The following is a 24167-nucleotide window of genomic DNA, read 5'->3' as shown; positions in this document are numbered from 1 at the left end:
ACCGCCGCCCTTATCGCTAATGCCAAGCTTAGCCGGGTTGCAGACTAAGTACCCTGATAGGAGACTTCGTAAACCAATAATCGCTCCCCCCCTGCTATGACCCCCTGGTACCGCTGAGGTAATTTGGAGTCTCTCCGGAGGAGCTGCGCGTCCCTGTCAGTCAGCGTCTGTGTCCACTGCAGAGGGAAAATGGCAATGGTGAGCTGCTGGATCCGCTCATAGTGAAGGCCCGCCCCTTCAATGGCGCACGGTCTTCCCGCTTTTTTTATACTGGCTGAGGTAATCGGGTGCTTAAAATGGAGAGAAAATAGTTTTAAGGCTGTTTTTGCCAGTGTTAGTACTGTCTACAGTGTACTGAGACACAGCTGTGTACTGTGTCTGGAGACGCATTCCGCCCCGGTTAGAAGCCGTGCATCTCCGTACCCTCATGTCGCCATAATGGCCGGCGACCCACTAGTCGGGACGCCGGCTTAGTGCTCACAACTCTTCATTCTTCTGGCTCTGTTAGGGGAGACAGCGTGCTGCGGGAATGTACGCTCGCCATGGTGGGGCTTGCGAACAGTTCCCTCAGGAGCTCAGTGTCCTGTCAGCGGGGAACAGGATCATTAACCCTTCAACAGGTTGGGCCGTTCCCCCCCCTAAGTCCCACAAAGCCAACCAGCCCTGCCTGAAAAATAACAAACATATAAAATAAATGCAGAAAACTCTTCAGGAGCTACCATAAGCGTGACCGGCTCCTCCTAAACTGAGTCTGGTAGAAGGGGCATAAAAGCAGGTGCCAGCCCACACTATCAAATTCTTAAAGTGCCCATGGCTCCTAGTGGACCCGTCTATACCCCAGTATCCTCTAGGACGTAAGAGAAAATCCTTTAATCGTCTTCTATCTGGGGGACAATGATAGTTGGTGCTCGGTTAAGTGGGTTGGTCCACAGGAGCAGGCACTACAAATTAATCTGATTGGCTCCACCCCACCCTCCCCATTATCCCTCCTGCTTCCCTGAAGCCTCAGTTATTTCTCACAAAGCCGCTTGGAGGAAGCAAAATCAGCAAAATGACTAGAAATGGAGGGATCGCAGTGTCCCCCAGATGGATGACATGGAAAGGGTTTTATGTTGAGTACATGAAAAATCCAATTTCCACATCATCCGATCTGGCTGCACTGGCAGGCAGTCTGGCACCATTTTGTTTTCTCGTAGCGGCTGCGTGTGACATTACTGAATATAGACACGCGGCTACGTTTGGGTCCGAATAGACCCCATAGTGATTCACACCACAGACACCAGGAAACAACTGGAGCTGCAGGGAAGCAGAAGGGGTAATGTGGGGGATGGAGCCACATTAATCTTCTAGTGCCTGCTCCTGTGGACAAACCCACCTAACCCAGTGTCAGCTAGCAGTGTCCCCCAGATCGGATAATGAGTCACACAAAGATATACAAGTGTTGCATATTAAATAAAGCACAGTATATTAGTCGCATAATATTGCGACTAAAATGTATTTTCACTAAAAGTAGATGCACAATGCTAGTAGAGTTTCACGGAGTCTGGCCAGCTTAGAGCAACAGCAGCAATGATGTATGAGGAAACATCTGTATACAGATATGCATGCAGTCATCTTACCCGCCAACAGGTCAAGGGTACGGATTGCGGCTATTCACGGCAAGCTGCAAACCGTTCATGAATGCGTACAAATTATGCAATTCCATGGATCACGGGTGCGCGAGCACACTAATCCTGGGAAACAAGTCACATCTGTATATTAACGTGTAACCAAACCAGATCAGGGAAATTTTGCATTATTTTCTTTATTGATAGTTCCCAGTCTTTCCCCACAAACTATGGTGAATACATGTGTCAGACTATAAATTTATACAGATTTATATACTTTATATCGGCTAGCAGAGAAATTCTTCACCATGTGACTGAATTCATTTGAAATCCAGGAAATATTGAGAATTTTCAAAAGCGTAAGATTATTTACCGTTGCAGGAGACGCCACTTCTAAATCCATGGGCTCAAAGATTAGACTCATCTGAGGAGACATCTGAATAATCTCCCCACTCATTAGACATAACTTTTTGTTGTCATCCAGCACAGTGTTCATATTTTCAATCCAAACAGCATCAACAGGTCCATCAAAAATGAGCCATTTCCTATCTGGCGTCTACAATAATGAAAACAATAAATAATATTTCCAAATAATTTACCATATTAACTGCAAGTTATAGTAAATTTTTATCACAATGCAGTTCATGAGCTCATTTGACTTTAAATAACATAATGTAACAACCTTTACTATATTTCATATTGTACTGCCATCAGTTGAAGACTGTAATCAGTAGCGCACGTGGGGGGGTTCTGAGTACTGGGTAGATCCCATAGATAGTCTAGCTACTGCTCCAACCATAGGATGGCTGTTAATGACCACACCAAGGGTCTCTGAGTGCAGTACTTCCATATGCCACTAGATGCCCCCATCTGCATTGTGATGTCCCACCTGCCAGATGGTCAGATCTACTGACCACGAACTGACAGCTGCGGGATGGCATAGAGTTTACAGAAGCAGGAGCACTAAGTACAGAGCGGTGGAGAGCAGAGCTGTAGCTCAACTTTGTGGGCGCCATAGCAACATTTTGTAGGGGCCCCCCTAGAGAGACATCTTTCCACAGCAGTTGTTAATTTTATGCCCCATAATAGTGCCCAAGTTCATTTTATGAACCATAGTAGTGTCGTAGATCAGAATCAAAATCAGCTTTATTGGTCAGGTGTACTCACGTACACTAGGAATTTTTTGCGGTACAGTGCATCGCCAAGCAGCAACACGAAGGGGGAATACATAGCATAAGAATGGGGGGAAAAAGTAGCATACATTACAAACATTACACGTATGAGTTCATACTGCACATTGCAACTGTACGATAGACATGACATATTAGACTTTACAGGTGGAATTCAAATGTTTGAAAAGTCGGTTGGGTGTCTGTTTTTTCCTGTCTATTAGATAGGAAAAAACAGACTCCCAACTGACTTCTAAAACATTTGAATCTCCCCCTATATATTGTTCAGCTAGTGGACAGCTAGTGGGAAGAAGCTTTTAATGGACCTGGTCGACTTCGTGGGAATAGACCTGTAGCGTCTGTCTGATGGAAGCGGTTCAAGCAGTTAGTGACCTGGGTGCTGCATATCTGCCACGATTTTCTCCGCTCGCTTCCTGACCCTTGACTGGTATAATTCCTGGACGGGAGGGAAGTCAGCCCCAACAATATTTTCAGCTGTCCTCACCACCCTTTGCAGCCTAAGTCTGTCACTCTCATTCTCAGCTCCATACCAGACTGTGATCAAGGAACATAGGACTGATTATACGATCGCTGTGTAGAAGATGAGCAGCAGCTTCTGCAGGATGTTGAATTTCCTGAGTTGCCTCAGAAAGAACATCTGCTGCTGGGCCTTCTTTACGACAGTGCTTATATTGGGTCCCCATTTAAGGGTCTCAGGAAATTTTTTGACCCTAGAAATTTGAAGGAGCCGACCCACGAAACCACACTGTTGGCTATTACGAGTGGTTGCATGGCTTTGGGTTTTCTACTGAAGTCCACCACCATCTCAAATGTTTTGAGGGAATTTAGGTCAAGGTTGAAAAACGAAAAAAAGTCCTTTAAAAACTCTCAGCGCTGCTCATATTCAGCCAACATGTAATCAAATTCAAATCTTCTAAAACACTTCTTCTTATGTCCTTTATCTCTGTATATGCAATCCAGCAGACATTTCCAAATCAAAACATAATACGGTTATTTTTAAAAAAGTCACATAAAATAAAAACTCAGCTCAATTCTTCCTTATCGACACATAAGAGTGTCAGCGTTCTTACAGCTTAGCTTAAGGTATTGGTTTTTAAAACAACATATACAGATATAAAGGACATAAGAAGAAGTGTTTTAGAAGATTTGAATTTGATTACATGTTGTTTTTCATTTAATGTGTTGCTGACCGGCTGATCGGCGTTTCTTTTAAAACGCAGCTGCAGTTCAAATTTAGAGCGCTTTGGATAAGGGTTTCTCATCTTCGTTCTCGTTTAGGTCAAGGTTGCTACTGTCGCACCAATGCGTTAGCCATTGCACTTCGCGTCTGTATGCAGATTCGAACTTCATCCTTGATTAAGCCGATGACGGTGGTGTCGTTTGCAAATTTTATAATTTTTACTGATTGCTAGGCCGAGGTGCAGTCGTTGGTATATATAGAGAGAAGAGCAGGGGGGAGAGGACACGTCCTTGAGGGGCCCCCGTGCTGATCACACCCACTAGACGTGAATGACCCGGATTTCACCACCTGTTTCCTTGTTGTCAGGAAGTCGACGACCCAGAAGCATGTTGATTTTAGGACCCCTAAGGAGAGCAGTTTGGCTTGCAGGATACTTGGGACGATAGTGTTGAATGCCGAACTGAAGTCGACAAATAGGACCCTCGCACAAGAGTCCGGTCTAGGTGCTGTAGGATTTAGTGCAGCCCCAAGATAACTGCGTCCTCGACACTCCTGTTCGCTCGGTATGTGAAGTGCAAGGGGTCTAGGTGGGTGTTAGTCGCTTCTCTCAGGTGGTTCAGCACCAGCCGTTCAAACACTTTCATTGCCATAGATGTTAGTGCGATCAGCCTGTAGACATGTAGGTCTTTTGCAGCTGCTCTCTTTGGAACCAGGACGATTGTTGAACAGTTAAAAGCAGGAGAGAACATTGCACGTCTCCAGTGAGGTGTTGAAGATCTTGGAGAAGATGCGGGCGAGTGGAACAGCACAGTTCTTTAGGGCAGATGGCGATACTCTGTCCGGTCCTGTGGCTTTCCTAGGTTTGACCCTTCTGAACATTCCTTCTACCTCTTTCTGATCCACCCGCAGTGCCTGGGAGTTCACATTATGCAACACAGCACCCCCAATTCACATTATGACATGCAGGATCCCTAGTTCATATTATGTCACATTACAGTGCCCCCAGTTCAAATTATGCAACACTATAATGTCTCCACATCAAACTGTGCCACATTACAGTGCCCCAGTTCATATTATGTAACATTATAATGCACTCCAGTTCATTTTGTACCACATTACAATAAGCAGGTGCAGGGGTATACCTAGAACCTTTATATTGCAGGCAAAAGTTTGTAAGGGCCCATATGTACCACCAAATGCTGAAAAATGTATATAACACATATAACTTTGACAGAAAAGATGGGCCTCTCTCAGTTCTGAGCCATATAGCAGATGCACTCCCTGAATCTATGGTAGCTATGATATTGATGTAGAGTCCAGAGGGGGATTCCAGATAACAACTGTGGAGCTCTGTAAAAAGTTTAGAAGTCTCAATAGCTGGAGAGAGCCTGGAATCCGTCAGAGGAACTGAGTTTTTTTTTTTGCATGCGACATACAGATAGAGCCGCGCTCATCTAATGCTTCTCCATCGCAAACGTGCACACCCGATGCGGCTAGGCGCACTGGCGCCTAGCTACGCTATGGGAGTGCACAAAGACGCCTCCAATGCAGTAATAGGCGGGACTGCGATAGGCGGGACTTGGCGGGTGCGCTGCGGCGTAGACTGGCTCCATCTGTACTGTATAAACACACATGTAATCTACCCACTCCCCATTATAAATCCTGTGTTTGTCCCTGACGATATTCGTTATCAGTGTTCCCCAAGTAAGTTTTACAACTTTATGCTCTTCTCAGTGGTCTCATCTGCTCTAGGTGAACTACTTAGCTACTTTGTCCTCAGTACGACCTCTACACTGGCAATACTCATGTCTACCTGTCCTACCTGACCTATCAATTTCACATCTGTCTCAATGATACCTTCACATGGATGTCCCATTGCTGCCTGAAGCTCAACATATCAAAGCAAAGCTTATCAGCTCCTCTCCTCCCAGAGTCACCACCTACCCTCAAATCTTTCTTGCTATCAATCACACAATTTCCCCAAGTCAGCAATAGGGAATATGTTTTTCCACAATGCTGAACACCAGGTCTGTCTCTATGGTTTGGTGGGTCCCAAGTTTCCTTCTTGCTCAAGACTATAAAAATGTAGAGTCACAACTCTGCTGACCACCATGGTTTTTCTACATGGGAGTTGGCTGATTATGGTGGAATATTCTAAAATGAAGTTCTGCTGGCCTCGCTAAGCATTTTGATTATATATTTAAAACTAAAAGTACAGAAATTGTCAATACTTACTGTTGAAGAAGCAAATGCTCTGAAACTGACAGCCAGTATTCCATCTGACCATTCATGAGACACGGGGTCAAACTGTCCATAAAGTTGTCCCATGGTTATGGATTTGGGATTTAGCACTGTAATCTGAACCTTATTTTCATCTAAAAGCCCCTATGTTAAAGGAAAAAAAGTAATTGAAAATAAACCGCAGAGATATTAAACACAATGGGACAGATATATTAAGCTTGGAGAAGTGATAAAGGAGTGATAAATGCAAAGTGATAACATACCAGCCAATCAGCTCCAATATATAAATTTTCATATTGGAGATGGCGGCTGCGTTATCACCTTCCACTTATAACTGCTTTATCACTTCTCCAGGCTTAATACATCTGCCCCAATATATGATAAACATTATGTCACATAGGGGTCTATTCATCAAGCAGTGAAAAGTGTGGAGAACTGAGACGGTGGAGAAGTTGCCCATGGCGACCAATCAGCTTTGATGTAACATTTATAATTTGCATATTATAAAATTATACAGAGCAGCTGATTGGTTGCCATGGGCAACTTCTCCACTGATTCACTTCTCCACACTTTTCACTGCTTCATGAATAGACCCCTAAGGGATCTATTTACTAAGCCTTGGAGAAAGAAATGCCCTAACTGTAATTTTCAAACACAGCCTGTAACTTGGCAGTTAATAGCTGACTGACTGGTACTTTAACACTCTCCGCTTTATCTCTCTCCAAGCCTTAGTAAATAGACCCTGAAGTGTTTTAGAATTCCCCTAACTATAGAAGTCCCTGGTTTGCCTAATGGTTGAAGAACCAAGGGGATATCTGCTAGATTTTGTATTATATAATCAGGGCCGGATTAACAATGGGGCGGATGGAGCTGCAGCCATTGAATATAGGCCCAGACGATCCTCTGCAGTGCAGGCAGCCAGTGCTGACAGGAAAAAACTATTTCCTGTCACCACATACAGTAGCTCACTCACCTCCTGATTCACCCCCACCCAAACTGGTTAGCTGACCTGATCACCCTGAAACTGCCTTTCCGTATCCGAGGCTCCGCCCCCGGGTCCGTCCGAAGCTCCGCCCACATGCAGCCTGAGGCCCCGCCCCCATGTAACCCGAGGCCTCCCTCATCCAAAATAAATGCTTATGGTTACCATTCCTGCTGCATTTTCCCAACTATAAAATGCCTCATGAGGAGGGGAAGGGTCTGTGCAGGAGGCTGCTGTCTTTCAGGAGAGCTGGGTCGGTGGATGTCAGAGCTGAGGGCATGCAAAACCATGTGAGTAGCAGCCCACACCAGGCCCTGAGGTCTCATCTCTTCCTATGTAAGTGCATACCCTCAGTTTTGCGTTTTGCGTTTTGTGTGTGTGTGTGTGTGTGTGTGTGTGTGTGTGTGTGTGTGTGTGTGTGTCAGTACTGTAAGTGGTGTCTGTGTCAGTAAGTTTTGGGTTTTGTGTGTGTGTGTCAGTAAGTAGTGTCTGTGTCAGTAAGTTTTGCGCTGTGTGTGTGTGTGTGTGTGTGTGTGTGTGTGTCAGTAAGTAGTGTCTGTCAGTAAGTGGTGTCTGTAAGTTTTACGTTGTGTGTGTCAGTAAGCAGTGTCTGTCAGTAAGTGGTGTCTGTCAGTAAGTTTTGTGTTGTGCGTGTGTGTCAGTAAGTAGTGTCTGTGTCAGTAAGTTTTGCGTTTTGTGTGTGTCAGTAAGTAGTGTCTGTCAGTAAGTGATGTCTGCGTCAGTAAGTTTTGCAATGTGTGTGTGTCGGTAAGTAGTGTCTGTGTCAGTAAGTATTGTGTTGTATATGTGTGTGTGTGTGTGTGTGTGTGTGTGTGTCAGTAAGTGGGTTCTGCCAGTAAGTGTTGTCTGTGTCAGTAAGTATTGTGTTGTGTGTGTCAGTAAGTGGGTTCTGTGTCAGTAAGTTTATCTGTGTTGTGCATGTGTGTCAGTAAGTAATGTCTGTCAGTAAGTGGTGACTGTGGCAGTAAGTTTGTGTGTGTTGTGTGTGTCAGTAGTGTGTGTCAGCAAGTTGTGTCTGAGGCAGTGTCAGTAAAGGGTATTAGTCATTAAGTGGTGTCTGTCAGTTTATCTGTGTTAGTAAGCAGTACATGTGTTTTGTGTGTGTGTGTGTGTGTGTGTGTGTGTGTGTGTGTGTGTGTGTGTGTGTGTCAGTAAGTAGTATCTGTATCAGTAAGTTGTATCTGTGTCAGTAAGGGGTGTGTATTAGTAAGTATGTATGTGCCAATAAGTGGTATCTGTCAGTAAGTATTGTCTGTGTCAGTAAGGTGTGTCAGTAAGTGTGTCTGTGTCAGTAAGGAGTGTCTCAGTAAGTGGTCTGTGTCAGTAGGTTGTATCTGTGTCAGTAAGGGGTGCCTGTCAGTAAGTTTGTATGTTCCAATAAGGGGCATCTGTGTCAGTAAGTGGTGCCTGTGTCAGTAAGGGCTGTCTGTGTTAGTAAGTGGTATCTGTCAGTAAATGTGTTTGTATCAGTAAGGAGTGTCTGTGTACAGTATGTAAATGTGTGTCAGTAAGTATATATCTGTGTGTTTGTGTCAGTAAGTGCAATCTGTGTTAGTAAGTGGTATCTGTCAGTAAGTGTGTCTGTCAGTAAGGGGTGTCTGTGTCAGCAAGTGTGTCAGTGTCAGTAAGAGGGGTCTTTGTCCGTAAGGGCTATCTGTGTCCATAAGAGGTGTCTGTATAGGTAAGTGGTGTCTGTCATTAAGGGGTGTCCGTGTCCAGGGCCGCCATCAGGGGAGGGGGCTGCTGGGACAGGAGTACCTGGCCTGGATAGAGAGGGGGGCTACCTCTGGCTCCTATAGTAGGGGCTGACACTGCACTTAAACTCTGGCTGGCCCGCAAAGGGCTCATCTTCCAGCTCAGATGTGGCCCGGTAACCACCCTCTTGTGTGTTCCCAGCCAGCCTGGCAGCCCACCATGTGCAATCTGTGGATGCCTGAGATGTCCCTGGGCCAGTAGAGTGCTTGGCGGCCAGCATCATATCACTGGTGAGGACCTTTGTATTAATGTTGCCACTGAGAGGGGAGTGTGTGTGTGTGGTGGGGGGGAGGTCACTGAGAAACAGAGGGGAATGTCAGTAAGGGGTGTCTGTTATTAAATATGTATGTTAAAGGTATGTAACAACTGCGCTGTATGTGACTAAAAGCTGCTCAGTTTAAAAATAGTACAATTAGGAACATGTAATGAGCGCTAACATTTATAAATTAAAATATGTATTGCCATGGGTAGTTTATGTGTAAAAAGTGGCACCTGTAAAAAAGACTTTCAGTTAGTTTGGCAGTATGTTTACAACTCCTTTATGGAGTGAGTGGTTTGAGCTCAGTCCGTACCAATTCACAGTTTGTATTGTGAATATGATAACTGTCCCTACCTCCAAGTCAGTCCCGAACACAAGAAGGTGTTGTGGTCCTTCAGTCACAATCCGCTGCGTCCAGCGGTGAAGGATCGCGGCTTGTTGTCGGGTCGCGGCTCGATGACGCCACACTGCGGCTAGACGTCGGGAAGTTCGGTCCGGAAAGGTGATGGTCTGTAGCTCGATGCTCGATTAATCATAGATTCAAATCAATCGGATCAGTGTCTGATGTTAACACGTCATCTTCGGCAAGCTGCACCCAACATGATTTGTTGTTAATCTGACTTCCTGGGAAGACTGCAGGATCTCTGTGAGAGAAACACGCTTCCTGATACAAATTAAACACCACTGCAACAAAGTCGGATTAACAGCCAAACATGTTGGGTGCAGCTTGCCGAAGGTGACGTGGTAACATCAGACACCGCTCCGAGTGATTTTAATCTATGATATTAAACACCCCTGCAACGAAGTCAGATTAACAACAAATCATGTTGGGTGCAGCTTGCCGAAGATGACGTGTTAACATCAGACACTGATCCGATTGATTTGAATCTATAATTAATCGAGCATCGAGCTACAGACCGTCACCTTTCCGGCCCGAACTTCCCGACGTCTAGCCGCAGTGTGACGTCATCGAGCCGCGACCCGACAACAAGCCGCGATCCTTCACCGCTGGACGCAGCGGATTGAGACTGAAGGACCACAACACCTTCTTGTGTACGGGACTGACTAGGAGGTAGGGACAGTTCGCATATTCACAATACAAACTGTGAATTGGTACGGACTGAGCTCAAACCACTCACGTCATAAAGGAGTTGTAAACATACTGCCAAACTAACTGAAAGTCTTTTTTACAGGTGCCACTTTTTACACATAAACTACAGATGGCAATACATATTTTAATTTATAAATGTTAGCGCTCGTTACATGTTCCTAATTAAATATGTATGTGTCAATAAGTGGTGTCTGTGTCCGCAAGTGCCAGCTGTCAGTAAGTAGTCTGTGTCAATGAATGTTTGTGTCAGTAAGGTGCGTCAGTGTTTCTGTCAGTAATAGTGTTCCCTCTAGAAATTGCAGAGGGCAGGGCGCCGGCCTGAAGGGGCATATGTGTGCATGTGCGTCAGGAAAGGGGGCATGGCCATGCAAATTAGGGGTGGTGGTCAGCGAACGTCATTTAAGTGGGCGATGCGGCCCACAGACGTTACTATAGGGGGCGTGCCCAACACCTACGGAGGTACTGGGCTTTCCCCAAGCTGTCTCCTGTAGCGTGAATGGATGCCGTGCGCATTCGCACGGCCTCTTTACACGCTGGGAGGGCAGGAAGTGGACGGCTGTTTTAGCAGGGCGCCACAGAAAGGGTGGATTTTGCCCTTAAAAAATCGGGCAGGGTGTGGCGCCCTGCTAAAACAGCCTAGCGTGAACACTAAGTAAGTGGAAAATGTAATTAAGGGGTGCCTGTGCCCATATGTGATATCTGTCAGTAAGTGGTGTCTATGTCAGAAATGTGTCTGTGTAGGTGTCAGTAAGTATCAGTAAGTGTGTCAGTAGGTGGTGTGTGTTAATAAGTGTGTCAGTAAGTGTCTGTGTCAGTAAGTGGGTCTGTATCTGTATTTATGTCAGTAAGGGGTGTCTGTTGATAAGCGGTGTCTGTCTGCAAGTGTGCCTGTGTCAGTAAGTGGTATCTGCGTCAATAAGTATCTGTATCAGTAACTGTGTGCCATGAGCCCTCAGTTGCCTGTTTGCTCTGTTTTGCCCCTATCTCTGCTCCCCTTTCCATACCTGCTCTGTTTTGCCCCATTGTTTCTCCCTTTCCCACCTAATTTGCATGTTGATACAGCTCTTTGTTTCATATGGCGGTCACTGTGATGCTCTCTGTATTATATGCTGGTCACTGAGATGATTTCTGTATCATATGGTGGTCACTGTGATGCTCTCTGTATTATATGCTGGTCACTGAGATGATTTTTGTATCATATGGTGGTCACTGATGCTCTGCATTATATGCTGGTCACAAACTTTTTCTTGTTATAGCGCCACTATTAAGTTTAAGGTAGGCACTAGCTAGGACCTCCATCGAGATAGCACAGGCTACACCCCCTATTTAGGCCACACCCACACCACACTGGTTACCCCCCACATCACTAGTCACACCACCACAGCGCTTGTCACACCTTCTGCCTAGGCACACAATAGGCCCTTCCTAAATTTCAGCTCCAGGCCCATGTGGACCTTAATCTGGCACTGTATATAATAGAACAGATATATCTAAAGAACAGGTAAAGGAGGCATTTAGGGAATAATGGCAACATTTTATTTGAATAAAATATTTTCTAAGAAAGTTACAGAAACTGCATTTAAGAAGTGTGAAATTGAATTAGGTCAGACAAGTAATAAAGCTTCTAGACTGTATGCAAATTGTTTAAGACTTATTTATTTATTTTTTTAAAGCAGTTGCATATTATTGCAAAAAAGATTAAAGTATTAAGATAAGGGAAAAAGTAGTATTCCATGTAAATTGTTAAAACTATAAAGAAACTGAAAGTTCATTATGAAAATGTGAGGATAAAGCAAATCTGGTACACAAGCAGCAAGAAAAAGAGAAACATTATAATGGTTCACAAAATGAAATCAAATAATGGTAATAGCGGCATTACACAGTGGGGGGCGTGGCTTACATGACGCGTCCAGCAGTCACATGATGCGTCCAGCAGCCACGCCCCCGTTCCGCCTCTGGCCCACCCCGTTCCGCCTCTGGCCAGACTCCCTCAGCACATCACCACACTGCCCGCCTGCCCTGCTGAGCCGACCGGCTGCTCTCTCTCGGAGAGAGCAGCCCAAAAGTCGGTAAGTATGGATAAATCATATGCCCATATGGCATCCACCCAAGGAACTAAGAACAGTAATTGATGGACTACAATTTATGTTTATGGCCATCCCCATAAATGGGTCAGAACCACAAGAATTGCGGAAATCAGATATGGTAGTTATCTCTAAAAAGGGAACAAATATGCGGAGATAAGCTTAATGCTATTTGACAAGAATGTACATACAGTAGGTAGTGAGCTGGTTGAAAAAAGATGATAAATGTGTAATTATAAATATTTTCAGTCTGGGCTAAAAGGTGTAATACAGGAATCAATATCAAGCCTGTCCTTTCAAATCTTTTTAGATATGTCTAAGATGCACTACAAGTAGGTACAAAGATGTCCATATTTTCTAATGAGACAAAGCTAGGGTTATTAACACAGAGCAGAATAGTAACATGCTAAAGAAAGATTTAGGGGACCCGGATGATACAGCAGGTTGACAGTAAATAGGTTGACAGTCAAAAGGTCAACCTGATATGGTCGACATGCACTAGGTCGACAGGTACAAAAGGTTGCCATGGTCAAAAGGTTGACGTGTAATAGGTCGACAGGTACACAAATGGTCGACACGTATATACTGTAGTCAATAGTTTTGTTTTTCAACTTTTTCATCATTTACCATCCCTGTGGACTATGATTGGTTTGGGAATAGTAACCTGTGCCAGGAGCAGCGGTAGTGGAGCGAGGTATCTTTCCCGAAGCATGGTGAGCAAAGTCAGTAACGCGAGGGGATGCGATACACTAATTGGGGTCTAAAGTGAGGTCGTTTGATTGTATCTCAACCAACATTCTTTCAGAATTAGGATTATTACAGAGGATGCATTGTGCTAGTCTAGCTGCCATGTAATAGGATTTTAAATTAGGGACACCCAGTCCACCCTCAAAAGTGTGTCTTTGAATCACTGAGTGTTTCACTCTGGGTTTCTTCTTTGACCAAATAAATGTCATTACATTATGTTGGAGTCCCTTGAAGACACAAAGGGGAACTCGAATTGGTAATGTTAGAAATAGGTAAAGTAGTCTCGGTAATAAATTAATTTTAATGTCATTAATTCGCCCTATCCAAGAAATATGGTACCTTCCCCAGTCCTCAAGATCTCTCTGAAGTTGAGCTAGCAATTTTGGATAGTTAGCCTGATAAAGTTGCAAGTAATTCTTGGTTATGGATACCTCTAAATAGAAAAGATGTCGTCTATTCCAATGAAAATTGAAAGAGTGCTCTAATGAGTGTTTAACAGCTTGAGGAATATAAAAATCGAGAACCTCAGTCTTTCCTGTATTGATCTTATAACCCGAGAGGGCTCCATAATCTTTACTTTCTTGAAAAAGAAGGGGCAAAGAATGAAGTGGGTCTGAGATGGTAAGCAAGACGTCGTCTGCGTAAAGAGCAATTTTTTTTTATAGATTCTTTATTTTACATTTTTCAAGTAACAAAAGAAAAAACAGAGACACAAATAGTTTGGACATCTCAAGTACAGGGCAGTCAACCATGTGACCGTTTGTCTCATGTATAACAAATAATTAACAATTAGGTTTCCATGTAATTTCCGGAAACAACAAATAAGAAAAATAACAATAAAACTAAATCAAATAGTAAGAGGTGGGAGGGAAGGATGGGTAAGACAAGGGTTGGGGTACAGGTAAGTCAGTTTATAATCTGGAGCATTTATCCAAGTGTGTGGTACTCAGGGGGGTTGTCATGAAGCGTGGTTCGTTGGGGTCAGTGCAGTATATTCTCGCGTGGTCTTAAATTCAAGCCACGGAAACCAGGTTGAAGTATATGTGGGACGTTTTTCTAGAGCAGTGTAGTAGATGTCCTCCATACGCATATAAAAGTCCACTCTTTGACACCATTCCCAAATCGTAGGTGCTGCCGATGAACGCCAGTGGACTGGGATCACTGCTCTCGCTGCGTTACTTAAGTGTTTTATTAAGGAATGTTTATATCTGGACATAGGAATATCGGAGTGTGACAGCAGCCAGAAGTCAGGACCCTTTGGTACTTCATAACCCACCACCCTGGATGTCAGTTTTATAATCTCGTGCCAGAACGGGGTTATGAGGGAGCAATCCCACCAGATATGTATTAGTGTGCCCCTGTCTCCCCCACACCTCCAACACAGGGGCGATACAGACGGATAACATTTATGGAGTAAAGTGGGGCACCTATACCATCTCGTTAATAGCTTGTACTGAGTTTCACTGACCTCCAGGCTAGTGGAACACTGCGCCATTATAGTACATTGTTTCTTCCAGTCTATGTGTATCCCTCTATGGGCAAGGTCAGAATCCCAAGCTGTGCAGAAAGAGGGGGTATCAGGAAATGTACCATCCAGAACAATCCGGTAGACCTTAGAGATTACGTGTGAAGGAGCCGAAGTCTGTATGCATAGTTTCTCAAAGGGGGTAAATTCCCTGTTGAGAGTCAGGTCCTTTCCCTGTGATTGGACAAAATGGCGGAGTTGTAAATAGAACCAAAAGTCCTTGGGGGGTACACTTTCCGAACCGCACAAATCTGAAAAAGATCTGATTGTACCTCGACTATACATCTGATGTGCCCGTTCTAGTCCAAGAGTTTTCCATCTGGCAGCTATCTCCCCCGACAGTCCTGGAGTAAATGTGAGGTTACCTAGGATGGGCATGAGGGGGGACTTACTGGTTGAGAGGGCATATTTAGTCCTAATCGATTTCCAGACATCCAGGGTGGGGCCTACTGTGGGATGCACAATTTTCTCAATTTTGGGGAACCACGGAATGTATCTGAGGTTCTTTTGTGTCGTACAAGATTCTAGCGTTACCCATTGTTTCCTATTTGATTCTGGGCGTGTCCAGTCTAGAATTCTATAAAGTATAGAGGCCTGGTAGTAGGCTGATATCAAGGGTAATTGTTGGCCCCCTTGCGATTTACTTCTAGAGAGATGGTTGTGTTTGAATCTGGGTCTCCTTCCCCCCCAGACAAAGTGACTGATTGCCTTATGAGTGTCCAGTAGGAAACGATGGGGAAGTTTAAGGGGAATTGTCTGGAAGATATACAGCAGTCTGGGTAATACATTCATTTTAATTACATTCATACGGCCGAGCCATGAAAATCTCTGCGTGAGCCACCGTGCCATCTCTTGTTTGATCTTTCGCAATAAGGGTTCATGGTTGAGGGTAGTTGTTCGTTGAAGGGAAGAGGGAATTAGTATTCCTAAATATTTAACATGTGATGGGTGCCACTCAAAGGGGAAGGAAGCTTTTAGTGCCGATGTGATACCTGTCGAGAGGGATATGTTTAGGGCTGTGGATTTGGTAAAATTGATTTTGAAATTGGAAAGCTTACTAAATTGGTCGAATTCTTTCATAAGATTTGGGAGGGAGGTTGTCGGGTTTGTCAGGATTGCGAGTAGGTCATCTGCAAATAGAGCTAAGCGATGGTCAACATGTCCGACCTGTAGGCCCGAAATAGTTGGATTCTGTCTGATCGACCGTGCTAGAGCCTCCATTCCCAACACAAATAGCAGAGGCGAGAGCGGACATCCCTGCCTGGTTCCGTTGGATATTGTTATTGGATCAGATAGGGTCCCATTAACCCTGACTTGTGCTGTCGGAGCCCGATAAAGTGCAAGCACTTTTTGAAGGAATGTGTCACCGAGACCCAGTTTCATCAATACTGCCTCCATAAAGGCCCAGTCTACGCGGTCAAATGCTTTTTCGGCATCAGTAGAGAGAAGCATCATTGGGGAATTGTTAGCTTGAGCATGTGCTATTAAGTCAAATACCCTGATGGTGTTGTCTCTTGCTTCTCTTCCCACTACAAAGCCGACCTGGTCAGGGTGAACAATGTCTGGCAGGAGTGGGCCCAGACGGTTGGCCAGAAGTTTGGCGTAGAGCTTAACGTCTACGTTTAGTAATGAGATGGGTCTGTAGCTAGACGGGAGCGAGGGGTCCTTACCTTCCTTTGGTATCACCGTAATGTGGGCACCGAGAGATTGGCTAGAGAAAGGATTCTCCACTGAGACTGCATTGCAGGCTCGCAAAAGGAGTGGTACCAATTTCTCTTTAAATGCCTTATAGTAAGTTATCGGAAAACCGTCTGGTCCCGGGCTCCTACCAGAGGGGGAGGTCCCCATGGCCGTAATCAGCTCCGATTCTGTAAAAGGGGCTTCTAGTGCCCGGGTCACCTCTAAGGGAAGACTAGGAAAAGAGACTGAGTGCAGGAATTTCTCTAGTTCCAGTTTATGAGCTGCAAGTTCTGCAGGTGAACGTTTCGTAAGGTTATATAAGTCCGTGTAATAGTCTTGAAATATGGCAGCTATGTCTTTGTTCCTGGCATGGAGGCTCCCACTAGAGTCCTTCAACTTTGTTATAAATGTAAGGGATCTCTGTGCTCTGAGTGCCCTAGCCAGTAACTTCCCTGGCTTATTCCCCCATCTATAATATTTATGGCGGCACCATCGAAATGCTCGGCGGGTACCATCATCAAGTAATTTATTTAATGAAGCTCGTGCCTTCTGAAGTTCTACAAGTGTATCGTGTGTGAGAGAAGCTTTATGTGACTGTTCCAATGTCTGTATTTTGGACAGCAGAGCTAATCGGCACTCGTTTTTTTTCTTTTTTAAATATGTACCCATCTGAATGCATTTACCCCTTAAAACACACTTATGGGCCTCCCAGATGGTTACCGGTGAACAATCATCAGTAGTGTTCAGCGTAATATACTCATCTATAGCTGTTTCTAGTTGGGCGCGGCTGTCGGGGTCTTGGAGTAGCTGCTCATTAAACCGCCACTGCCATTGTGTCAGTGGCGAATTCTGTAAAGAAAGGGTAAGCGAAATAGGGGAATGATCTGACCCCACAATTTGGCCAATGGTAGCGTCCAACAACATATCCAGATGCCTATGGCTCACGCAGAGATAGTCAATACGAGAATATGAGTTGTGGGGGTTCGAATAGAAGGTGAAGTCTCTGTCGGCTGGGTGAAGGAGACGCCATGAATCCACTAATTGGAAATCGTGTAAGATCGACCGAAAATGTCTAGCCTGTTTCTGCGATGTCCTAGAAGTACCAGTTGAGGAATCAATCGCTGGCTCTAGTGTCCAATTAAAATCCCCTCCCACTATCAAGACACCCTCTATACAATCCTCGATGGATTCTAGACTCTGCCTGAAAAACTGTATCTGGTTTTGATTAGGGAAGTAAAGATTAACAAACGTAAATATCTGTTGGTCTATGGTGGCTTTAATCATCAGTCCTCTACCATCTCCTATCGCTTTTTCCGTCATATCACTAATCCTAAGGTGTTTAGCGAATAAGATAGCTGTCCCTCTCGATTTTGCACCTGAATAGTCATTAAAAAAAACCTACAGGGAAATGACGGGAGCGGAGACTTGGCGCTGTCCCTTTCTTAAAATGTGTTTCTTGTAGAAACACCACTTCTGCTCTCTCTGTGTGTAATGTGTGCAATAAGCGCGATCTCTTCTCTGGGATGTTTAATCCTTTAACATTATTTGACCAGATTTTTAACTTCGCCATTGTTGTATAATGTGAGTGACACCACAATATGGATTTATCTCCTGTCCCAAGGTGGGCCCAAAACTAATACTGTCGACAGTACCTGAATGGAAAAGGTGGGGATGTGAAGGACAAGGAAAACACATAGGGGAAACAAAAACAAGCAAACATAGGTCTGGACATGTGTAAGCATGCAATGTAAACAGAGTAATCAGATATTCCGACCTGTTACAGTCAGCAAGCAAGTAGCAGTATAGCAAAAATATCAACATTGTCATTATAAAACAAGAACACTCTGCATTTAGAGCCATGGGCATCAAAAAATGGCCCACAGTCACAAAAATTTACAGCAGAGCCGGGGCAAGAGGGGAGTAGTGAGTGTGACACTCCTACGTAGCATCTGAAAAAACTTGGAAAAATAAAAATGGACTATATTCGAACAGCCATCTCAACAGACAAAAAAAAAAAGGGTACGATGGCAGTGGGGGTAATGCAACCCAACCAGTTCTCAAAGTAATCAACTATAAGAATAGAACTGGTTTACAATAGCCTTCAGTATGGCCTCCAGATTCAGACGTGGTAGTCAAACCATTTAGAGAAAGAAAAGAAAAGGTAAAAACATATTAGAAAACAGGTAGCAATCTACAAGGCACATATGGGTATGAATATAAAGTCAAAGGAGAAATGAGACAAGTCAAGTATCCTCACGTGACACCCCAGTCTGGTTGGTTCTGGAACGTCTTCGGGAGCGACCTGCTTTCTTCCAGACCTCTCTCTGTGGGTGGGCTGAGGAGGGGGGTGTAAGGGGGTCCAGCCAATTAGGTAGACTAAGCACCGGTAGACCAAGAGTCCTACAGAATTGAGGAACATCTTCATATTCCTGTAAGATGAGGCGGGTACCTTCGTGTGTCACCTGGATATTTAGTGGGAAGCCCCACCGAAATTTAATCTCCCGCTTCCGGAGAGCGTCTGTGAGAGGTTTCAGTAGGCGTCTCTGTTGTAAAGTGTGCCATGATAGGTCTTGGAAAACTTGAACCTGGTGGCCCTTAAAGTCAATGTTTGACACCTGTCTAGATCTTCGTAGTATTTCTTCTTTTTCATGAAAATAATGCAACCGACAAATGACGTCGCGAGGCCTCTCAGAGGGGGGGCCCCTCGGGCGAAGAGATCGATGTGCCCTGTCGAATAGAATTTGCGAGTCTGCTGAGGCACCCAGTATCTCATTGAATATCTTTGTTAAAGCAGCTATGATGTCTTGAGGTAGAACGTCTTCAGGGATACCCTTAACTCTGAGATTGTTTCTACGACCCCTGTCATCTATATCCGTAAGTCTGCGTGTAGCGTCTGCAAGCGAGCGGGATTGACGCGATATCAGGTCATGCAGATCAGCGATTTTGGATTCCATATCGTCTGTGCGTATCTCCAGTGTCTCCACTCTATCTCCCATCTGTGTTAAATCAGCTTGTACAGCCGAAATTCTGGTCTGAATAGTGTCTTGAATTCGTTTCTCCATCGACTGCAAATCTTGCTGAAAGTCCTGGCGAGTCGGGAGAGAACGCAATTGTGCCAGTATAGCGGCCATGTCGGTGGCATCAGCTCCGGATGTCGTCATTTGAGCGGTTTGGTGTTGTTCCTTGGCAACGTCACCGACCGTCTGGGCAACCGCTGCCGTAGGGGTCACTGGTATAGGTGAATTACTACCGACAGGAGTTTTGAATAAAGAGTGGAACGCTGAGATTCGTGAGGGTTTGGGTAAGGGTCCGTTATGTTTCCTTGAGGTACGTCGTTTCGTCATGTGTCGGGTCAATCAGGACTGGTATCAGGTGTGCATTTATGATATGAGAGAAATGGCTGAGCGTAGTCAAGGTAGGGTCACACTGCACATTCCCCTCTGCGTGGCATGGCTAAATTACATTCATGGTGGAAGCAATGTCATAAAGCGGAGGTGACGCAGCCGCGTCTGAGAACGAAACATCTAGTATTCAAGGTATCCAATAGGGTGGCCAGTGATCCGCTATGTGAGGGGGGTCAGGAGCCACAGAGATCACAGCTCTGGTAAGATCCCAATCAATGAAGGTTGTGATCATGCAGTTCTCTCAGTGGTCCACAAGAGGGAGAGCCAGGCTCATCCATTCCCTTCCAGCTATCTGTTATAGATTTTACAGAGTAGACTGATAACAGAGTGAATATATGTAACGTAGAAATTATGCAGGTGAGGATAATCTGCATATATATATAGCAAAGAGAGTCTAAATACTTCTTAGTAGGAGTGTACAACAGTGCACTATAGCTCCTTCAGGTGAGGTCACTCAATGTGGCATAGAGGGTGCAGCTGCTGTATGCAGTGGAAGGAAGTCACTCTCCTATGTGGGCATCAGCTGAAAAAATGTACTGAGAGGTAACAGGAGTTGTGGGGACAGCACACAGAAGCCACTGACCGGTCAGTTACCTTATCTAGCTCTGCACTTGGCACCAAGCAAGTTCTCTCCCTGTGGTGGCTAGCAGGGATTCCTCCTCCAACATGGCCGCTGAGATCTGCTGCTGCTGACAAGAGAACTCTTCCAGGGGGCTACAGCTTCACACAGCACCACTGGACACCTTTTTCCCATGGCCAGGGATCAGGAGCAGGACAGTGCAGGTCTCCACTACAGGTGAGTGCTGTGTCTGAGTCACCGCGCCTGCCGCTGGGTCTCCTCTTCCAGTCTGCAGCTCCTGGAAGCCTGTCCTGGCTACACCACAAAATCTAGCTCCCGGCTTCAGAGGAGCACGTAGGCCGGGGTCTGTAGGGAGGGCAGGGAACGGTCAAGAGTCGCAGGCTGCTCAGTCAGCGTCTCAGCACAGGCAGGAGCAATAGGGGCACAGGGAATATGCCCTGAAATAACATAAAACTGGTCTATTTCAGACCTAGTACAGTGGGAGCTCAGCAGATGCACATCTTCCTCCTCAGCTTGCCAAGCCACGCCCCCCGTAAAGAGCAATTTTATATTCTTTAGTCCCTATTGTAATACCCTTTATATTTGTATTAGCCCGAATGCGCGCAGCCAAAGGTTCAATAGATAGAGCGAAAATAAGAGGGGAAAGAGGGCACCCCTGCCGGGTCCCATTAGATATCGAGAAGGAAGGGGATACAACCCCATTGGCCAACACAGCTGCACTAGGTTTGTCATACAAAGCTTTGATACCTGTAGGAACTGATCTTTTATCCCAATAGATTGGAGAGTATGAAACATGAAAGACCACTGAATCCGGTCGAAAGCTTTTTCAGCATCCAACCCCAAGACCAGTGCCGGTAATTTTTGCTTATGAATTGCATGTATTATGGGGGCCATTCCGAGTTGTTCGCTCGCAAGCTGCTTTTAGCAGCTTTGCACACGCTAAGCCGCCGCCTACTGGGAGTGAATCTTAGCTTATCAAAATTGCGAACGAAAGATTAGCAGAATTGCGAATAGACACTTCTTAGCAGTTTCTGAGTAGCTCCACACTTACTCGGCATCTGCGATCAGTTCAGTCAGTTTCGTTCCTGGTTTGACGTCACAAACACACCCAGCGTTCGCCCAGACACTCCTCCGTTTCTCCAGCCACTCCCGCGTTTTTCCCAGAAACGGTAGCGTTTTTTCGCACCCACCCATAAAACGGCCAGTTTCCGCCCAGAAACACCCACTTCCTGTCAATCACATTACGATCACCAGAACGAAGAAAAAACCTTGTAATGCCGTGAGTAAAACACCTAACTGCATAGCAAATTTACTTGGCGCAGTCGCACTGCGGACATTGCGCATGCGCATTAGCGACTAATCGCTCTGTTGCGACAAAAAAATAACGAGCGAACAACTCGGAATGACCCCCAATGTCAATTGTGTCACGATCCTGACTGTAGTTCTCGTATTTGGTGACTTACCCCTGCCATCTGTCCTGGATCCTGTGCCGTTTTGCTCACTGAGATAAACGGCTTGTCAGCACCATGAGTTTCCTGAGTCCTGAGTTCTCTGCCTGGAAGGTAATGGTTAACGAGCTCAACCTGTGATTAATTCAGCAATCTGAAGCTTAGGCCTAAAAGCCAGCATCCTCTGTTTGTTTGCAGAAGTTCAGGCTTCAGTGTTCTCTCGGCCTGCTAGGCCTCGCTCCACTTCACAGCCTAGTATAGAGTACTCACATGACAGTAACTGTTCACCTGACCCAGAGCTGTCCAATCCTGTGCCAACCTGAGATTCTCTGAATCACCTGACACTGCTCACCAATCACCAAGGACCAGGAAGTATAAGTCTGAAGGCTGGAGTTGGAAACGCTGCCAGTTCCTTGTGTCACACACAGCTCTGTGTGAGCTTTGAAGCTGAGCTCCCTAAAGGTAACCCATGTACTTTAGTTCCTGTAAAAACTCTGGCCCTCATTCCGAGTTGATCGCTCGTTATTTTTCATCGCATCGCAGTGAAATTTCGCTTAGTGCGCATGCGCAATAGTCGCACTGCGACTGCGCCAAGTAACTTTGCTATGAAGATTGGATTTTTACTCACGGCATTTTCTTCGCTCCGGCGATCGTAGTGTGATTGACAGGAAATGGGTGTTACTGGGCGGAAACACGGCGTTTTAGGGGCGTGTGGATGAAACTGCTACCGTTTCCGGAAAAAAACGCAGGAGTTGCCGGAGAAACGGGGGAGTGTCTGAGCGAACGCTGGGTGTGTTTCTGACGTCAATCCAGGAACGACAAGCACTGAACTGATCGCACAGGCAGAGTAAGTGTGGAGCTACTCTAAAACTGCTAAGTAGTTTGTGATCGCAATAATGCGAATACATCGGTCGCAATTTTAGGATGCTAAGATACACTCCCAGTAGGCGTAGGCTTAGCGTGTGTAACTCTGCTAAATTCGCCTTGCGACCGATCAACTCGGAATGAGGGCCTCTGTTCCTTTGTTACCCAGTTTGGATTACATTTGTGTTGCCATTGATATCCAGTATTTCCACGAGTCTCAACTTAAAGGCACAGTTGCAGTGTTTCATCTTAAAGGCACAGTACAGTATTCCACAGTCTCAACTTAAAGTCACAGTTGCAGTGTTTCATCTTAAAGGCACAGTATGGTATTCCACAGTCTCAACTTAAAGGCACAGTTGCAGTGTTTCATCTTAAAGGCACAGTACAGTATTCCACAGTCTCAACTTAAAGTCACAGTTGCAGTGTTTCATCTTAAAGGCACAGTATGGTATTCCACAGTCTCAACTTAAAGGCACAGTTGCAGTGTTTCATCTTAAAGGCACAGTACAGTATTCCACAGTCCCAACTTAAAGTCACAGTTGCAGTCGCAGTATTCCAGTCTCAACTGAAAACCACAGCTGCAGTATTCTACCATCACAGCCGCAGGGTTCTTCAGCCTCGTACTAGAGTTATAGCCACAGTCATCATTCTACTTTCAGTTGCGTTTCCAGTTATATCCGGTACCAGCCCGCATTACAGTTGCATCCCAGTCTCACCAGTAACCAGTCCATCTTACTATCTTGCCAGTAACCTTGAGTACATAAACACCTACTCCTGTGACACTATATCCAGTACAGTCTCACCTATACATTCATCATCCTGCTATCAAAGTCCCTGGTGATCCAGTGGTCAGGATACGGTTTCCTCTGCCGAGGCCCGGGTTCGATCCCCGGTCAAGGATTGCTCCTTCTTCTCACTGATTCCCACAGACCAGCCTAATATTCACATAGTCCTCCAGTTGCCCGCACAGACTTCACTAACACCGGGTTCACAAAACCACAGTCATGACAAATTGTATGGCGGGTATTGTCACATGCTTGTCGACTGGTTATAAAACCGACCTGGTCCGGATGAACCAGGAAGGGAAGTAAAGGACCCAGCCTATTCGCTAACACATTTGCAAAGATTTTCATATCCACGTTTAACAGAGCGATAGGTCTATAGTTAGAGACTAACTCTAGGTCTCTGCCCGGCTTTGGGATTACAACTATGCTGGCCAAGGAGGTTAAAGAGTCAAAAGAGGCACCATCTAGAAAATCGTTATAAATTTTTTTTAAAAAGGGAGTGAGAACGGATGCAAATTTCTTATAGTATTGAGATGTGAAACCATCCGGGCCTGGAGTTAGAGAAGATTTAAGTCCCTTAATGGCCGATAAAATCTCCTCCTCTGTTACATTTGCATTCAAGTCTAACACTTGTTGGTCACTTAAGAGGGGGAGCAATTCGTCAGAGAAAAAAGTGAACAGAGAGGGAATAGAAGGTATGTCTT

At 45.2% G+C, this 24167-nt stretch overlaps 1 protein-coding gene and 1 long non-coding RNA gene across 2 annotated transcripts in view; one reads left to right on the top strand and one right to left on the bottom strand.

Moving 5' to 3' along the window:
* Positions 1-24167, bottom strand: part of DNAH7 (dynein axonemal heavy chain 7) — a 1092938-nt gene that overhangs the window by 512399 nt on the left and 556372 nt on the right. The window contains exons 30-31 of the mRNA XM_063934143.1: positions 6213-6362; positions 1981-2163 (exon numbers count right to left, since the gene is read on the bottom strand). Coding sequence (XP_063790213.1) covers positions 1981-2163; positions 6213-6362 — 333 coding nt within the window. The remainder of the gene's footprint in view (positions 1-1980; positions 2164-6212; positions 6363-24167) is intronic.
* The window catches only part of LOC134945089 (uncharacterized), a 37985-nt gene continuing 33927 nt past the window's right edge, over positions 20110-24167 (top strand). The window contains exons 1-2 of the long non-coding RNA XR_010182039.1: positions 20110-20582; positions 21143-21220. This is a non-coding gene — a long non-coding RNA (uncharacterized LOC134945089). The remainder of the gene's footprint in view (positions 20583-21142; positions 21221-24167) is intronic.

This window comes from Pseudophryne corroboree, chromosome 7 (genome assembly GCF_028390025.1).
Source record: "Pseudophryne corroboree isolate aPseCor3 chromosome 7, aPseCor3.hap2, whole genome shotgun sequence".
In the NCBI taxonomy this organism is placed as follows: Eukaryota; Metazoa; Chordata; class Amphibia; order Anura; family Myobatrachidae; genus Pseudophryne; species Pseudophryne corroboree.
This window is presented reverse-complemented; position numbering and strand designations above follow the sequence as displayed.